The following is a 15,932-nucleotide window of genomic DNA, read 5'->3' on the forward strand; positions in this document are numbered from 1 at the left end:
TGGTTGCTGCACTAGGGCAAGTTACAGGTTAGTTCTTTTATATATGTGCATAAATACAGGTGTGGAAAGTGACCAACTAGACATACTCACTTTATTTTTTGAAAAGGCAAATTGTGGTTTAAAACTACCATAAAAGTAAGTGAATAGTGAAACAAAGTTATGCAATGGTATTTACTCTTGCATAAAGAACTAGTACTTCCCCTACAGCAAACAATATTGTAAGGAGCTCTACCAAAAAGGTCTAGACATTTAGTTTTGGTCAGTCGCTTTGTAAAACTTTACTAAACTCCATTACCCTGTCCTTGTGGCTAGCTTGTAATTGTACTTACATGGTTGATTCAGTTTATTCAAGAGACTTAAGATGTAGAAAAATAGCTTTATTTAAGTCCACATGAGTTGGCATACAAGTGTACTGTAAAAAACTGAAACCTTCCAATTCTTTTATGTTGGCACCAGATTCCAACTCTATCTTCATATGACAACTAGACAAATAAAATGACAATAAATCCAACCATTATCCAAATATTTTCACTATTTTAAAAACAAGGGCCATCTCAACACTAATACTTGCAGGAGAGAGCTTTACGCAGTCACATAAAAGTTCCTTACGCAAAATGTAAAACATGATAAAAGTAAAACATGCTGATCCTTAAGTACTTAATACCGTGTCCATAACAGGTGCCCCAAACGTACTTATCTGTATTGCACAAATTCACAATATTTTATTATCAAGACTTTTTTGAGGAAAGGAGGGAAAGCAAAAGGAGAGAAAAACACAAAGGAATGCATTTCAAAATAACTAAGAAAAGTCAGTTGTTCTATTATACTGCAAAACCATCCATTATGAACCAGCGGGGTGATATCTTGCAAAAGTTGTAATTCAATAAACAAGGCACTCAAAGACATCTAGTTACTGCCACTTTCAAATTGCTATAGTATTGTGGAGAAAACTGTTGAAAATGGATGATTTTGCAGCGTGCGTGTAACTATGGTTAGGTGAATAATGTAAATAATCTAGTCTTGGGTGTTCTCAGCGCTGTCGGTCCCAACGCCAGATGGAGGCGTCGTCACACACCGCGATCAGGATGCTGCTGTCCCGGCTGAAGCTGGTCTGTCTGATGGCCGACGTGCACTTGGGGAGTGTCAGCGTGGTACATCTACACAAAGAAAAGACGTGGGAATATTAGGACAAGAAGTGTGCCAATATATTTTTGAATGTTTTTTTAAGGTATACAGGAATTTGGCAGATGTTGACCAGCCTGATTAAAGACAGGTTATTTTACTTCTATGAGGTAACACTTAACATATTTAGATCACCATGCTACCTTTTACATTTAATTGTTTTGAAAATGCTATATTTGTCGAAAACTACGTTTTAACGTTTTATAACTTTCACTTTCATTTTTTGTGTCTCCCCTCCTTTTAGTCCCTACGCTAAGTCACTCCATCTTCAGAGCGCTATCACAACACAATCAGCTCGCATCTCGCTAATTAAACTACTGCACATCGCATCAGGTTTGTTACGTTGCTGTGTACAGTTTGTTATCATGCTTTTGTATATTTATGTAGAATTGTCATGTGGGAGCATGAATGACGGACGCTTATGGGCTGAGCGTTGGACAGAATCTTACAGCTAACCCAGTGCTTCTCAATTATTTTCTATCATGCCCCCCCTATAAAGAAAGAAGAACAAATTTCGCGCCCCCCCCAAAATATCAAATTAAAACAAGTAATTTATCAATTTGGTACGCCACCTTATGATGCTAACAGTGCTTGCTGGTTTAAGTGACATTCACACAGTGGGATGATTGTTGGCAATATTTGGCACATTTACGCTGAAAAAACTCCAGTGTCTTATCAGCGTGACTGAGGTGTAATGAGGCGTCTTAACTTATTTGGCTTCATACTGTCCGCTGCCACAGCAGACACTGGTCTGTCCTCGTGTCCCACCGGAGTCAAGGTGAAGCCAAGTGCTCCATACGCTTCATCAGACTTCCTCGTCTTACTTTTCGGGTGCGTCTCATTACCTCCGTTTATCTACGCCTTTCTTTTCATCCCTGTTAAAATGTTTTCCATAGTGTGTCTTTAGCAAAAGTGTCTCTTGTTCACTGCCGTGTCACGATCTGTTCGCTCTCTCCTGTTCTTTGCTTCGTACGCGCCGTCTACAGCATCTACAGTGTCATACGCGGAGTCATACGCGCCCCCCCCGGCATCTCACCGCGCCCCCCTATATGAGAACCACTGAGCTAACCATAAGAAGGTTACGAATATGAAACATGCATGGATAACATCTAAAACCTTTTCCGGGCTGTTTTTGATGAGGGAAAAATGTTATAACATGGTAGAAAGCTAATACCTTAATGCTTAATAAGGATATTAACAAATATATAACCATAGGACAAAATAAAGAAAATAGCCAGCAACTAGTCATCCCAGAGTCCAGAAGCATGGAGGCAGAAAATTCAACAATAATAAATCCAGTTTAATTTCCTGCTCCAGTCACGAGTCTTTTGTGCCAATAAAATGTGAATGGTTATGATGGTTGAACACAAACCAGCCAAATGTGTCTGACAAAACTGCTGATTCAAATATTGACACCCTCGTGGCCATGTAACCCATTAACCCCATTACATTCTAAAATATGTTTACAATTGCTTGTTTTCTGGCCTCATTTTGTGTGGTGAATAACATACTTGGCTTTGTGGGGGTCTTCCACTTCCAAGTCCCACACGTAAAGCTTCCCCACTTGGTTCCCTAAAGCCAGCATCTGCCACACAGAATTGAGTTAATCGTTATTTTGTGTTTTTGTGTTTGAAATTTGATTCTGAAAGTGTGTTACCTTCTGCCAAAAGTCCATGGAGAAGCGCATGTACCAGATGTCACACTGGCTGTAATCAAAGCGGCCCAGAATGGTCACGTTTGACTCATTTGGTTTTATATGGTCTATGTCATCCTCCATCTTTCCTGGTTTCCAACACACAATGGCGTTTTCACAAGACTATAAAATTACATAGAAAATACATGGAAAGAATTATTATTATTTATTATTATTGTCAACATATATATAATTTTTTATTTATTGCTCATGCCATTTTATGTTGTTGGCATCAATTTAAAGGGTTGAAAACAAAATTATCAGACATTTAACATAAATATAACTGTTGTGCCTTGACATTATTGGCATGAACAAAAGGAACAGGACGAAGGTAAATGATAGATATATCACACACCTTGGAAAGGATGAGGTCTCCCAGCCAGCGCACACAATCCACATAGTTTCTATGAATGTCACGAGTGGAGAAGTCCGGGAAGTGGATTTTCTGTGAGACAAAAGGTCTGGAGAGAGCAACAGGAGTATATTATCGTATTATTGGTCTATTCGGTTTTTGTTGACTTTTATGTGAAGCATTTTGGGCAGCGGTAGTCATTTTTATATGTGCTATATAAATAAAATTGACTTGAATAAGAAATAGCAGACAAACTTTTATAGGAGAATATATCAGTTTTAAAGGTCTTATTGTCAAGAGATTGTAGAGAAAGGAACACAATGCTTTCCAGAATGCTGTACTGCTCAATAACTCCTCAATGGAGATAAGACAGTATCACATGCATGTTTTTTTTAATTTTTATTATTTGTCTTGGGCAAATGGACATCTTTTCTCTTTGCATAGCCTAGGCAGCCACAATCGATATCAATCAACACAATGATACAAGAGACAAGGAAAAAAGAGGCCTGATAAACCTAGTACAACTGTTTTCAGTTCAAGAAGGTCTCAATTTTGTTACTTAAGTTAAAGTACAGATACCGGAGCCAAAAATATTCAAGTATCACATGAAAAAATATACTTAAGTAAAACTATTAACTACCCATTTTGAAATGTACTTGAAGAGTAAAAGGTAAAAATATTTTGCAGACATTTTGAAGGCTGCAAATGTATTCATTTTGATTAAGGTTTTTTAGAACAGAAATTAAATCAATTGTTATTTTCTAGCTATTTTTACTAATTTTTTGTTTGCTCAAATTAGTTCGCTTTTCAGCAGATCTCAATAAAAACTACTTTTGCTTTTTAGTTCTGTTCAAAAATATAATGGAGTAGAAAGAACAGATACCTGCTCTCAAAGTAGTGAAGAAGTATCCACTTTAAAATGTACTGAAGTAAAGTACAGATACCTAGAAATTGCTCCTTACTTCAGTACTTGACTACTTTTACTTCATTACGTTCCACCACTGCTAATAAGAGCAAATACTGTACCAGTACAAATGTTACCTGTTTGTCTTTGAAGGATTGTATTCATATGAGCCTCTGATAGCTTTCTGCATTCTCTCCGAGTTAATCCTCCACAGTTTCAGGGAGTGGTCCATCCCACAGGACATGATCTTTTCACCCAGGAGGTCAAAATCCTGCAGGGGGATAGTAGGCGGTTTATTTAGTAATTACAGGGTGATGAGGTATTAATGACTAAAATGATACTGACAGCACTGAGCACTTCATCTCTGTGTCCCTCCACGCCTCCAAAGATTGCCACTAAAGTGTCAGTCTGGATGTTCCACAGGCGCAGTGCATGGTCTACAATTACAGTGAGGACAGCATTACACAAAACATCAAATATTAGACAAATGAACATAGTTATGCTATTTAGCAGGTCTTAACAGCTCTGAGTGATTACAGAACAGCTGACCTCACATCTTTATATGAGTTTTATAGGAGCATAAGCAGGTCACGTTGAGTGCAGCCAAGGTGTGGGGTCACAAGAGGACAAACCCACAAGAACTTGCTTACACTTACATACTATTGTTGTGTTACATAATGAATGTAGAGGTTGTACCTTTACTGACAGAAAGGAGGAGGTTAGGGTCCCTGGGGTGGAACTTCAATTCATTAATGGCATTTCCATGACCTACATAATGCTAGGAAAAAACAAAACATTTTGCAAGAGCTTAATAGAATATATAAGGTTATGAGGTTAATGAATACAAGGCAATCATATAAAGAAGAAAAATGAGACAAGAGACATCACATTTTAATAGGATGATATAAACCAGTATAAACCCTTATGGTGGTGTGTACCTTGATGCACTGCATGGTGATGTGGTTGATGACTCGGATGATACCGCGGGAGCCGGCCACAGCCAGCAGAGGGTGGCTGGTGTTGGTGTCATAGGTCCAGGCACATGTGTAGAAGTTCTCATCGGCCTGGACACACGCTGGTTAAGGAGATTCCACACAAATACTCAAGTGTCCTCACAACATGGAAACTTAGCACTATGAGAAAATCAGTCACTAATAACAATGTAGAAAGGATACATCGGCGTCTACATAGGACTGCAGCAGCCGGATTTCTCCCTGAGAGTGACATTCGTATAGAGTTACCTGGAAAAACACAGAACCATGTGATTATTTCAGTTACTACTAAAAAAAATTATTTTATGGACACTGATATAATTGTTGAGTAAGAATAATGTGAATTTTGGTTTACCCTGTTGCTCCCAACAGTCGCGAACACCAGTGGGTCCCCTTCTTTACTGTTCCAATTAAACTGAACTCCAAAAAGAGGCTGCCCATGATCCTCCTGTACCGAAAGCCAACACAAGGATTTGAAAATAAGGATGATAAGTAATAAGCAATGGTAAGTTCAGTGACTACATATTTAAATTGTTACCCTCAGGCTGTTGACACATTTAAAGGAGTAGCGGCACTTCTTGGACTTCCACTTGCCCTTGCCCCAGCTCTTTTTGCCAGGGGCATTGGCTGTGTTGGTGGGGGTGTCTGGGCGCTCCGTGTTGGTCCCACTTTCCACGCTAACGGCATCATCCTGGAACACACGTGCAAGCTTTTTCCATCTAATGTTTATGACTGCAGTTCTACCACATAAGCATTGGTCCCTTCAGAGTTTATTGTAGTGTGTTTTTGTGATGGTGTCACAACTGAAGTATAAAACATTTGTTCAGCAAAGATGTGCCAATAAAATGCTGTAAAATTGCATATCTGCAATTCAAATATACGTCTTTTAGTGTTGGGAATGGGGTGTCATTGCACCTTGTGATATTACCAAGTAATATATTTAGAGACAATTATTACAACGCTGAATGCTGTTCAATGAAACAGTACAAACAGTTTCTGTTTTTATGTAAATTATTGAAGAGAATCTGACGAGTTAGAAAGAAAAGAGGCGATTATTATATGTGTGTAATTATGACCATTTCTGATAAGCGGTATTCATTCACATGAAACTTGTCTTGATAGCCGCATGAGCTCAGGCTAATGTGACTCCACGTGAATGTCTGTGTACAAAGCATCGAAAACGAGCTCGTTAATGTAGACACTCAAACTGTAAGACCAGTTCTACTGGTTTAACATGGATTAGTGCTACATGTTATGTGATCTTATCTCTAAAAGTGAAAACGGCAGGTGCGTCTGAGCGATGCCGGGTGCAGGAGGACAATGCTGTTGTTTAGTTAGCTTACTAAGCTAGTAGCCTGCTTTAGCTTTATGCTAACCAGCTGGATGTTACACGTTTCTAGCAGTTTACAAACGGCGCTGATGAGCTTACATTCTCGTCTCCTGACAGGTCGGGGTTACTGTTCTCGTCACTGCTTAGTTTCTGTTTTTTCGCTGGTATTTCTTTTCCCGCTGGAGAGGGGGACTCAGACATGTTCTTATTTTCCCTCATTTTGGCTAAGACACAGCCTCTTCCGCCCTGCGCCGGAAACACTTTCCCCACAGCATGAATAAAAAAAATTATAATTAAACACACTTTACAATTACTGAGTAGCTAGTAAGTCATTCATTTTATAGAGAAAGGAATAAAACACTGATATACTTTAACACATACATTTTATTAAAAAAACATTTACAAAGCAGAATGTTCAGTATACAGATTTGGACATCTTGTTACAATATCATCTCTGCCTCCTCCACAGAAGCTTCACTCCTCTCCTCAGACAGATCATCTTCATCCTCCTCATCTTCCTCTCCCGCCGCCTCCTCAGCCACCCTCTTCACTCCTCTCTGTTTGGACAGGGCTACTGCATACCGTATGTTGTATTTGTTAAAGTCACACCTAAACATGTTAAGAAACCTAAAATATTAGTTTACATTTGCAGACTAATAGTTAATGAAAGATGAATGGAATAAGACTTACAGCTTGGAAAGACTGTCATAGTGTCTCTGGATGGCTTTCTGCAGAGCTTGGAGTGTGGGCAGGATGGCGCCAGACCTATGAAATACATGATACAACGTGATTATCGGTTACCAAACAATGTCTCAAGTGTTCTTTTAAGATGCTACAGGTTGAATTGTAGGCCTGTCATGATAAATTTGAAGTGTGATATAATGCTGCAGTAAATATAGACAATAAACAATAATATTGTAATTAACTTATGCCACTGACACAATATCTCAAGAGCAGATTTAAACCACAAAATTATTCTAAAGCGTACAATACTGTTAAAAAAATAATGAGCTGAAATAAATAAATGAAACACTTTAGTACGAGGTTTGCATCTGAAGCAAGTCATAGAAGTTTTATCTTGTAGTCAAAAAATAACCTAAACTTTCCCAATAGTGCAAAGAAAAAGTACACACAATATATACTGATCCCAAAAAATATTGTTCCAGCTTTCATATACTGAATGATAAGTTGATATATTAATTATTGTGTCAGGCCTATTGAATTGTACCCACCTGTTCTTGAGTTTCTGCCCGTGTAGCATGAGCAGGCTTTGGGCCCAGCTCATGTAGAATTGTAGATGACCAGACTTCTCCAGACACGAGGCTATGAAGCCCAACAGCTTCTCCACATAGATCTCAGGCAAAGACCCACACACTACACCAACTGAAATACATAGAAAAAATAGATTCATTGCTTCTTTTTTTTAAGGAAAGTTAGATGTGATCTATGCCAATTACAATTAGAGGAAAACATAAGTAAATTATTAATAAGTGATTATAAAGTACTCATACTACAGTACAGTATATCACATCAGAGGCTTCAGATAAAGAAGATATTAATACAGCCATGTTTATTTCAACACTGGCAAAAAGATCTGACCATAAGTACTGACATAAAAATGTATTATATAAAAATGTATTGTGTTCTCACTCTGGTCGTGGGGTACTGTTTCAATGACCTCCTGCTTGAGGGCCCTCTCGTTGAGCCTGAAGGCCAGCACTATGGCAGAGGTCCACTCCTTCAGGCGGAGCTGTTTGTGGATACTCTCCGGAGTCACATCCAGGTCCAGGTCATAGGGGTCAAAGACCATGGAGCCGTCCAGTGAGTAGATGAGCAAGCCCTCAGTGCTGGTTGCTGCCCAACTCCGGCCTGACAACAGAGAAAACAGCACATTTCTAACACAACTAAAGCTTTTTCACGTATGTGAACTGACAGTGTGTTATTTACCAGTAGGAGAGAAACGTAGAGACGAGACTCTGATTTCAGGTTTGAAGTGTCTAGAGCTCATATCGCCTTTAGAAGACAAGAAGAGGAAAATTTGAGTAAATACAACTTTCTATACTGAGCTATTTTCGGTTCTAAGTTATAATCTTCTTTCCTCATCACAAACATAAATGTTTCATTCACACGTTTAACACACAAATCCTGCATATTTAGGCTGAGTTCTTCTCTCAAACGGAAAACACTCTGTTCCACTTTGTGATGTCATGTGGTAATACAGAAAGTGTTTCAGTGTGTTTTTAAACTCCATACACCTTCACGAGAATCATTTGGATAATTTCAGCCATTGAATAGCAAATCTCTACGGAACTAAAGGGTAGCTGTTAACTTGAAAACTACCACTTCATGACATCACAAGGTGGAACAGAGCATTTTGAGCTTTTGAGATGTGAACAGATAATAATAAAGGGTGCTGTAATGTGTGAATGAAACAAAACCAAGCTTCAGGTATGTTTTTGATGAGGTAGCAACATTCTAATATAGCTTCAAGAGTTTCAAGAGTCAATTTTGTGTAACATACCATCTTTAATAAAAAGAGAGTAGTAAGCCTTCATTATGTGGACAAGTCATACCTTTGCGGACTCCAGGCAGGCTGATGTTCACTCCCTCACCATCTCCTGCTCCATCATCCACCAGAGCAAGACTGCCAAACTCAGTCATCTTGCGACGGTCTAAAAACTCCTGAAAACAAACACAGTCACGTTAAGAGCTTTAGAAATAAAACTGACTCCATATCCACAGAACCAAACATAAATATTTGTGGTGAAAGTGGGTGCACACCTCCATTGCGTCAAAGGACAGGTTACAGGAGATCTCAAACTTCTTCATCAGCATCTGCTCCTTCACATTGTAGATGCACACAAACTTTGACTGCCCTCCCGCCAAAATGGCTTCCCCGTCAGCAGAATAGCACACAGACGTAAAAGACCTTTATTTACAGAAGACACACAGTCAAATGGGTGTAAACTGATATTTCAATGCACAGTCTAGGATGCTGCTTTCTAGTGAAGTCTATCCCGATAACTTGTATGGTCACTCACTTGCCCTTGGCGGTCTGCTTGGCAGTGACTTTGTCTGTCTCTTTGCGTCCAAGCTCCAGGTCGTGACGTCCAGTCACGGAGCCAGTCTGTGCAGCGCTTTGTGGACTCCAGAATGAGATCTCACCATTCAGAGTGGCCACAGCCAGCTCCTGACCATCAGGGCGGTATGTCACTGCCAGGCCTGAGAAGAACATGCCACTTATATACTTATACTTGAACAATGCATTGTTATTTTAGTTTATAAACTGCATCCAATATATGGCAGATCACAAAATACCTACCATCTGAAGTGAGGGCTAGTGTCTCTTTGACTTGCCAGCTGTCCAGCATGTCCCACAGCCGAACAGTCTTGTCCCACGAGGCACTGGCCAGAATGGACTGGACCGGGCTGAAGCACAGGGAGGAGACAGGGCCCTCATGACCCCCCAGAACCTGAACATCACACATAGCAATATTACTTTAACATCTCATTAACACTAGTATTCATTACAATTAATTGCACCTACCTCCAGTAGTCTGCCCGTCTGCATGGACCACAGGAAGATCTCAAAGGAGTCCTGGGCCCCTGCGCACACCAGGTCTCCACTGACATCTACTGCCAGGGAAGAGAACTGCGCTGGACGAGGTGACGTGAAGGTGCGGAAGTTTCGGTACCTTTAAATCAAACATGCTAGTAGTCATTAGTCTATTTGCTTATTTTCTTATACAGTTATTGCATTATGTTCTAAAGAAAAACTGCCAAGAGAATAAGTTCACATTATAGAATTTGATAATGTCATAAATAATGCTGCTCTGTGATTGGTCCGCCAGCTGTAGGGAAAATGAACCTTACAGTGGAAGCATCTCAAGATGGATTCTCATGAGTATGTAAACTCTCAAATATTGTGAGAGTCAAGAGATATTAACTGTAAGCCAGGTTAATTTGCATTTAATTACAACTGATGTATTACACTTAAAAATACACAGACAAATTTCACCTGTGTAAGTCAAAAGCCCGAACTGTTCCGTCCAGAGAGGCGCTGACCACCACCATCCCACTGGAGGTGAAGGTGACCTGAGACACACTGCTGCTGTGCTCCGTGAATGTAACAAAGCACAGGCCGCTGTTTGAGTTCCACACTTTCACCTGAAAAATAGATACAAATTACATAAACAGAATTAATGGTTGTGAGTTTTTTTTACAGCATGAAATAAAAATAGCAGTATACTCAGAATTTTGTTAAAATAGGTGAACTATTAAAAGTCTCAAATTTAAAAAATAATAATAATTTTATATACTATTTGCTTGATTTTCTCAGTTGTACTTGTAGATATAATTGTGCTTTGCAGTTTAGGCACTGTAAGTAAATGCAAACTCTTAGTCCTGACCTTGCCGTCGTCTCCTCCAGTTGCAATGTACTGTCCATCTGGAGAATAGGCCAAAGACGCCATGTTGTTGAAGTGTCCTTGCTGTTTGAACACATACGACTCACTCTGCCACTCCCACACTAGCAGCTGACCCAGCCCTAGAAAATCCGCAGGTATATCTAGTTAAAATACAAATAAACACTGTAAACTAATCTGCAGGAATAAAGACTTACGTGAACAGCCAAAGCCAATCCAGTCTCCAGAGCTGTTTATAGCCACTGAGGCGATTCTCTGGTTGGAGATACTACAACACACAGGTATTTATAATTAGATAAAAATTTGTGATATTAGATTTGTCTGGTTAAATTATTTTCTTTTTCAATATGGTAGCTCCTTTTTTGTTATCAGTCACCACAGCACACTGAAGTTTTTATGTAAGACAACTCCCCTGGGCACCCCAACCAAAAATCAATTGTGGTTATAATTTCCTTTTTTTTTTTTAAACAAACAATATGTAGCCTAATGTGATCTATGCTACAAATAAAAAGCCACATGTTAAAGTTTAGTTCAATGCAGCTAGTCAACTTTCATAATCTGGTTAACATATTTTTTTTCCATTATTCATAAAATTTGTGACACTGCTGCTGTAGTTTTACCTGAGCGAGTGGATGAGGTTAAACTCCGGCAGCTCGTGTAGGTGGAAGATCCCGGAGGCAAAGCCCGTCACCAAGATATGAGTGGGCTTATGGAAGGCGGCTGAGGTGAGGTTATTAAAGTCCCCCTCCTTATTAAAGAAGTGCCTGATAAACAAGTGCAGGAGAAATAATTTTAAACAGTACGGGGGCAGTGTACAGTGGCTTCAGACTGTCAGAGGAATAATTAAGGGTGTGTTGCGAAAGTAAGGGCTCATTTACAGAGAAAAATCACCAATTAAGCAACATTCTGCAGACTCCTGAAATAGTGCACTTTTAGGAGACGCTTAACTCCACCAAAAAGTTGTAGACAAACTGCCTTCAGATTCCTGCTGTGCTTTGCTTTTGTTCATTTTTAGATCTCTAATTCTTGTTGCGAGATATCTTGGATAGGGATGCACTGATCCAGCCTTTTCAGTTCCAATACAGATTTCAATACCATAGTTTTAAGTATCTACCTTTACGTGATATCAACCGATACCAGGGCAGAGACTGAAAACAGCTTGTATTTATTTAAAACAAAAATAAAAAGGCAAAACTCTCAAGTAACTACAGAACAACTAAGAGGCTTTCTGGGCCAATTATGACCAGTAAATAGTTTCTTTTACAACAATTTATATGCCAAACTAGGAGAGCCACTGGACCAATATTTGGAAGTTGATATCCGAGTATCCGAGTACCACAGTATCTGTGCCGATATCCGACGCCAGGATAGGATTGATGCATCCCTAGTTTTGGAGTAAATATCTTGTTACATTTTAACGATCAAACAATCTTGGTGGCAGTCTTGGCACAGAATAGATTCAAAATCTCAGGACTTTCTGATGTAAAAAGGTTGAATAAAAATCTAATGTGCTGGCAGTTCTTAAAATAAATAATTCACACACAATTTTAGGATGACTTAATACTGTAAGCAGCATCCATAATGTATTCACTTAACTCAACATAATTTTGAACAATACAATTAAATGTTCACTAAAAATGCTTAGTTTTTCTCACTAATGGACAAAAAACATACTCATATAGCACATAAGTACATCGTTTTGACTATACCATGGACTTTTAGTAATTTTTTCAGAATGCATGAGACACTTACTTGCTGGCCTGCTTGTATCGTACATTCTTGGTGTTCTCCTTGTCTTTTTGGGTGTGTGCTTTGCCCCTGACAATCTCCCCCTCCTGACCCTCCATACTCTCCTCATCATCCTCGTCTCCCTCCTGTTCCTCTCTTTGGAGTCGTTTCTTGCTCAGGACTAAACCGTCAGGCTCTGTGTCACTCTCCCAAATGCACAAGGTCCCGTCCTGGCTCACTGTGTACAACTGATAAAAGAAGAATCTACTTAGAGCTCTATCCCAGTGTAAGGAAAACTGTACCATTGTAATATAAAAAAATGAATACAGACAGTAACACAATATTTGTTTCTGACCTATAACGTATCCCTCCAATATAATTTAAAGAGCCCATATTACACCATTTTGTAATCAAAGTTACAATGTTGTTTCTTCATCAAACATGCCTGGAGTTTTGTTTTGTTGCATTGACACATGTTTAACACACAAATCCTGCATATTTAGGCTGTGTTCTTCTCTCATACTGAAAACACTCTGTTCCACTTTGTGATGTCATCATGTGGTAACACAGGAAGTGCTCCACTGTGTTTTTAAACTCTATACACCTTCACTAGAATCATTTGGATAATTTCAGCACTGGAATAACCAATCTCTACTTAACAAAAGGTAAAAAGGTGGCTGTTAACTTTTCATTTCGAAAAGTAACATGACTCAGGTTCATTTTTGATAATTAATAGTATTTAGTAGTTTCAGAATAGTTTCAAAATTCTAATTTGTTATGTACACACAGCATGAAGAACAAAACAAATATTTCATGATAACCAGGCCAAAACAAGAACTGACATTAGTGAAAATGCTGTACTTACATCTAGACTGTCTTTCTCAAAGAAGCAGCCCACGATGACGTCCTTGTGGCCCCCCAGGGAGTAGTAGATGAGGTTGGCCCAACGCTCCGCCCCAAACACCCAGGTGGACATGTCTTTGCTCCCCACAGCAAAACACCTGCCGCAGCCAAGTAAAAGTCAGAATAAGATTTTTTTTTTTCAGTGATTATAAATACCATATTTAACTCTCACTTGGAGTCTGTGGTCCAGTCAATGCAGGTGGTCTCATCGTAGGGACCGTAGTAGCTCTTGTCCAGAACAAAAGCGTTAAACTCACGCTGTTTTCCTGGAGCATGGTACATCAGAGCCACATTTTCCTTGGTTACCACAAACTTCCTGGAGAGGGACAAGGCTGAATTACAAAACTGCCATAGCTCACAGCCTGCAGAAAACAAACTGACAAACCTCTAGAGCCAAAGGAACTACATAGACAATATCTCCTTGCTCTATTTGATCACAGTTCAATACAAATATGTCTTCTTTATTTTTTACGTTTTAATATCTTTGAATTTTTACTTTAACCACAGAGATACCTTCTGATATCTTCTGAATATAACTGTTTCCTGACCTTCCATCTGGAGAGAAGCTGATACTGTGGACAGGTTTGTGGAAGTGGAAGTGATGAAGAATGGCCCGAGTGATGAGGCTGACCAGCAGCGCAGCACCGTCTACAGACAAAACATGTTGACAACCAGCTTTATTAAGATACAGCTAATCGTTGAAGTGTTTAAATCAGGTTTTTTTCCTACCTTCATCCACCACAATGGCCAGATTCCCATTAGGAGAAATACCCACACACGTTATGTTCTTAGTAGTGGAGATTGGTAATGTCTCTGACGTGTTGCTACAAACCAAACAGACAAAAATACAATGTAAAAATGCAAAATCATGTTATTTTAAATGTGTGAAGCATTGCCAGTATGTTTTACTCCCATATACCTGCATATTTGAGCAGAGGATCTTAGGAACTACACATCTCACTGTAGTTAAACGTCTGACTTACTTTTTCAGGTCGAAGATGGATATTCTGTTCCCAACTGGACTGATGACAGCGTTTCCATCTTTGGAGAAGTTTAAGTTCCCTTGTCGGTAAACTGCCCCGAGGAGATTGGAAAACTGCAAAGAAAGAGTTCCGAAGTATTAAGATTTTATGCACAGACGAGGTGCATCTACTACGCTTAGCTTGGGATCAGCACTTGTTTTCTCTGAAGTGACTTACTAACCCGATATGCGAACTTCATCTTGCCTCTCTACTCATACATTTGCACATATATTCGGTGTAAAATGTGTTAAAAATCCAGTTTTTGGCTCATAAATACATCCATTCCTCCGCACGATGCTCCGCTCACACGTGCCGCCGGTTTGTTGACACTGAGCACTTCCGCCTCACTACGCCACGGTGCATCAGTGCGCCCTCTAGCGGCAGGGAGGGTAGTGGTGCATTAAGACAGTTTTTATTTATTTACTTTTAAAAATATATATTTATTTACTGACTCTGGAGAGATAACTAAATTGTGGTGATAACTGATGATGGCTTAATAGAGTGACTCTTGTCTAGATAGTGACATTACATAGCCCCCCCACACACCAGCCAACCCCTCCAAGATCATCATTGTTGCATTTGTTGACTTTTCCCAGGTGAACTATATCATTCTTCTCTAATTTATAACCAATATTTAAACTTGTAAAATGGTGGCCAATCTGTACTGAGGCACTTCTCTCAAAAAAAAAACACCTACCCTATAGGTTCTGGCACTGATGAATAAATAAAGGCCAGAGAGTATTTTCCATTCAAGAATATGGGGCTCCTGGGATGTTGCTATTAAGAAGCACTGCTCACCATGACACAACATCATCATTCATTCTACAATTGACATTTATTTTACAATGCCACAAAGAAAAAAAATATCAAAACAGTAAACATTTGCATTTGTAGCATTTTGCACAAAAATAACCAAAAAGTCTCCATTACTTTTACCACTGGATTTTGTGTGATTTGCATTAAACTTCAAACATGCGAAAATCTTTACACATCCTGTCTGTTTTCTTATAGTCATGTGAGAAATAAACATAGGCAGTCTTCTATGAATGTAAATTGTGAATTTAGTCCTCATGCATAAATTCTCAGGCTTTTATTTTGAAGGTTACTGCTGTTCTTTCCCTCATGAAGATAAGTAATAAACTGTGCTCTTCTGGAGAGTTGATTAAAACATGTTCTATAGTGCTATATTTAGTAAGTTTAGTAAAGTAAAGTCAAATAGTCTTACCATTAAAAATACATGTAATTTTAGGTTCTTAAACGGTATTTTTGCAACATTGCTAAATTCTAGTTTCCAGCTAGCACAAGTGTTACTTCTATTTTTAGGCTAGCTACTAGCATTCTTATGCTAAATGCTTAAAGTCATTTTTTTTTTTTTTTTTTTTTTTTTTTTTGGTGTTGTTTA

At 39.0% G+C, this 15,932-nt stretch overlaps 2 protein-coding genes across 2 annotated transcripts; both read right to left on the reverse strand.

Moving 5' to 3' along the window:
• Window positions 1-362: 362 nt before the first annotated feature.
• On the reverse strand, window positions 363-6,694 carry eed (embryonic ectoderm development). Its single transcript, XM_033977683.2, has 12 exons — window positions 6,553-6,694; window positions 5,662-5,814; window positions 5,479-5,571; window positions 5,307-5,372; window positions 5,070-5,195; window positions 4,828-4,909; window positions 4,477-4,568; window positions 4,269-4,402; window positions 3,231-3,336; window positions 2,840-2,998; window positions 2,694-2,767; window positions 363-1,157 (listed from the first exon to the last, which is right to left on the reverse strand). The coding sequence occupies exons 1-12, from the start codon at window positions 6,670-6,672 to the stop codon at window positions 1,031-1,033; spliced, it is 1,332 nt and encodes a 443-aa protein (XP_033833574.1). The 5' UTR covers window positions 6,673-6,694; the 3' UTR covers window positions 363-1,030.
• Window positions 6,695-6,820: 126 nt separating this feature from the next.
• On the reverse strand, window positions 6,821-14,881 carry pwp2h (PWP2 small subunit processome component). The gene is made up of 21 exons (XM_033977673.2): window positions 14,712-14,881; window positions 14,492-14,604; window positions 14,238-14,332; window positions 14,057-14,156; window positions 13,681-13,824; window positions 13,471-13,606; window positions 12,630-12,853; window positions 11,498-11,641; window positions 11,075-11,145; window positions 10,863-10,999; window positions 10,472-10,620; window positions 10,001-10,148; window positions 9,776-9,926; window positions 9,495-9,675; window positions 9,235-9,382; window positions 9,027-9,135; window positions 8,401-8,466; window positions 8,104-8,322; window positions 7,686-7,836; window positions 7,144-7,218; window positions 6,821-7,062 (listed from the first exon to the last, which is right to left on the reverse strand). Exons 1-21 carry the CDS (start codon window positions 14,727-14,729, stop codon window positions 6,894-6,896), a joined length of 2,748 nt encoding a protein of 915 aa, XP_033833564.1. The 5' UTR covers window positions 14,730-14,881; the 3' UTR covers window positions 6,821-6,893.
• Window positions 14,882-15,932: the final 1,051 nt, after the last annotated feature.

This window comes from Periophthalmus magnuspinnatus, chromosome 2, assembly GCF_009829125.3.
Source record: "Periophthalmus magnuspinnatus isolate fPerMag1 chromosome 2, fPerMag1.2.pri, whole genome shotgun sequence".
NCBI classification, from domain to species: Eukaryota; Metazoa; Chordata; class Actinopteri; order Gobiiformes; family Gobiidae; genus Periophthalmus; species Periophthalmus magnuspinnatus.

Coding starts and splice junctions, on each gene's coding strand:
- eed (XM_033977683.2), bottom strand. CDS start 6,672: ATGAGGGAAAATAAGAACATGTCTGAGTCCCCCTCTCCAGCGGGAAAA. Junction 5,196..5,306: donor AGTCCTATGTAGACGCCGAT/GTATCCTTTCTA, acceptor GCGTGTGTCCAG/GCCGATGAGAACTTCTACAC. Junction 2,999..3,230: donor GAGACCTCATCCTTTCCAAG/GTGTGTGATATA, acceptor GTAATTTTATAG/TCTTGTGAAAACGCCATTGT.
- pwp2h (XM_033977673.2), bottom strand. Junction 11,146..11,497: donor AACCTCATCCACTCGCTCAG/GTAAAACTACAG, acceptor TGTGTGTTGTAG/TATCTCCAACCAGAGAATCG. Junction 9,136..9,234: donor TGTCCTTTGACGCAATGGAG/GTGTGCACCCAC, acceptor GTTTGTTTTCAG/GAGTTTTTAGACCGTCGCAA.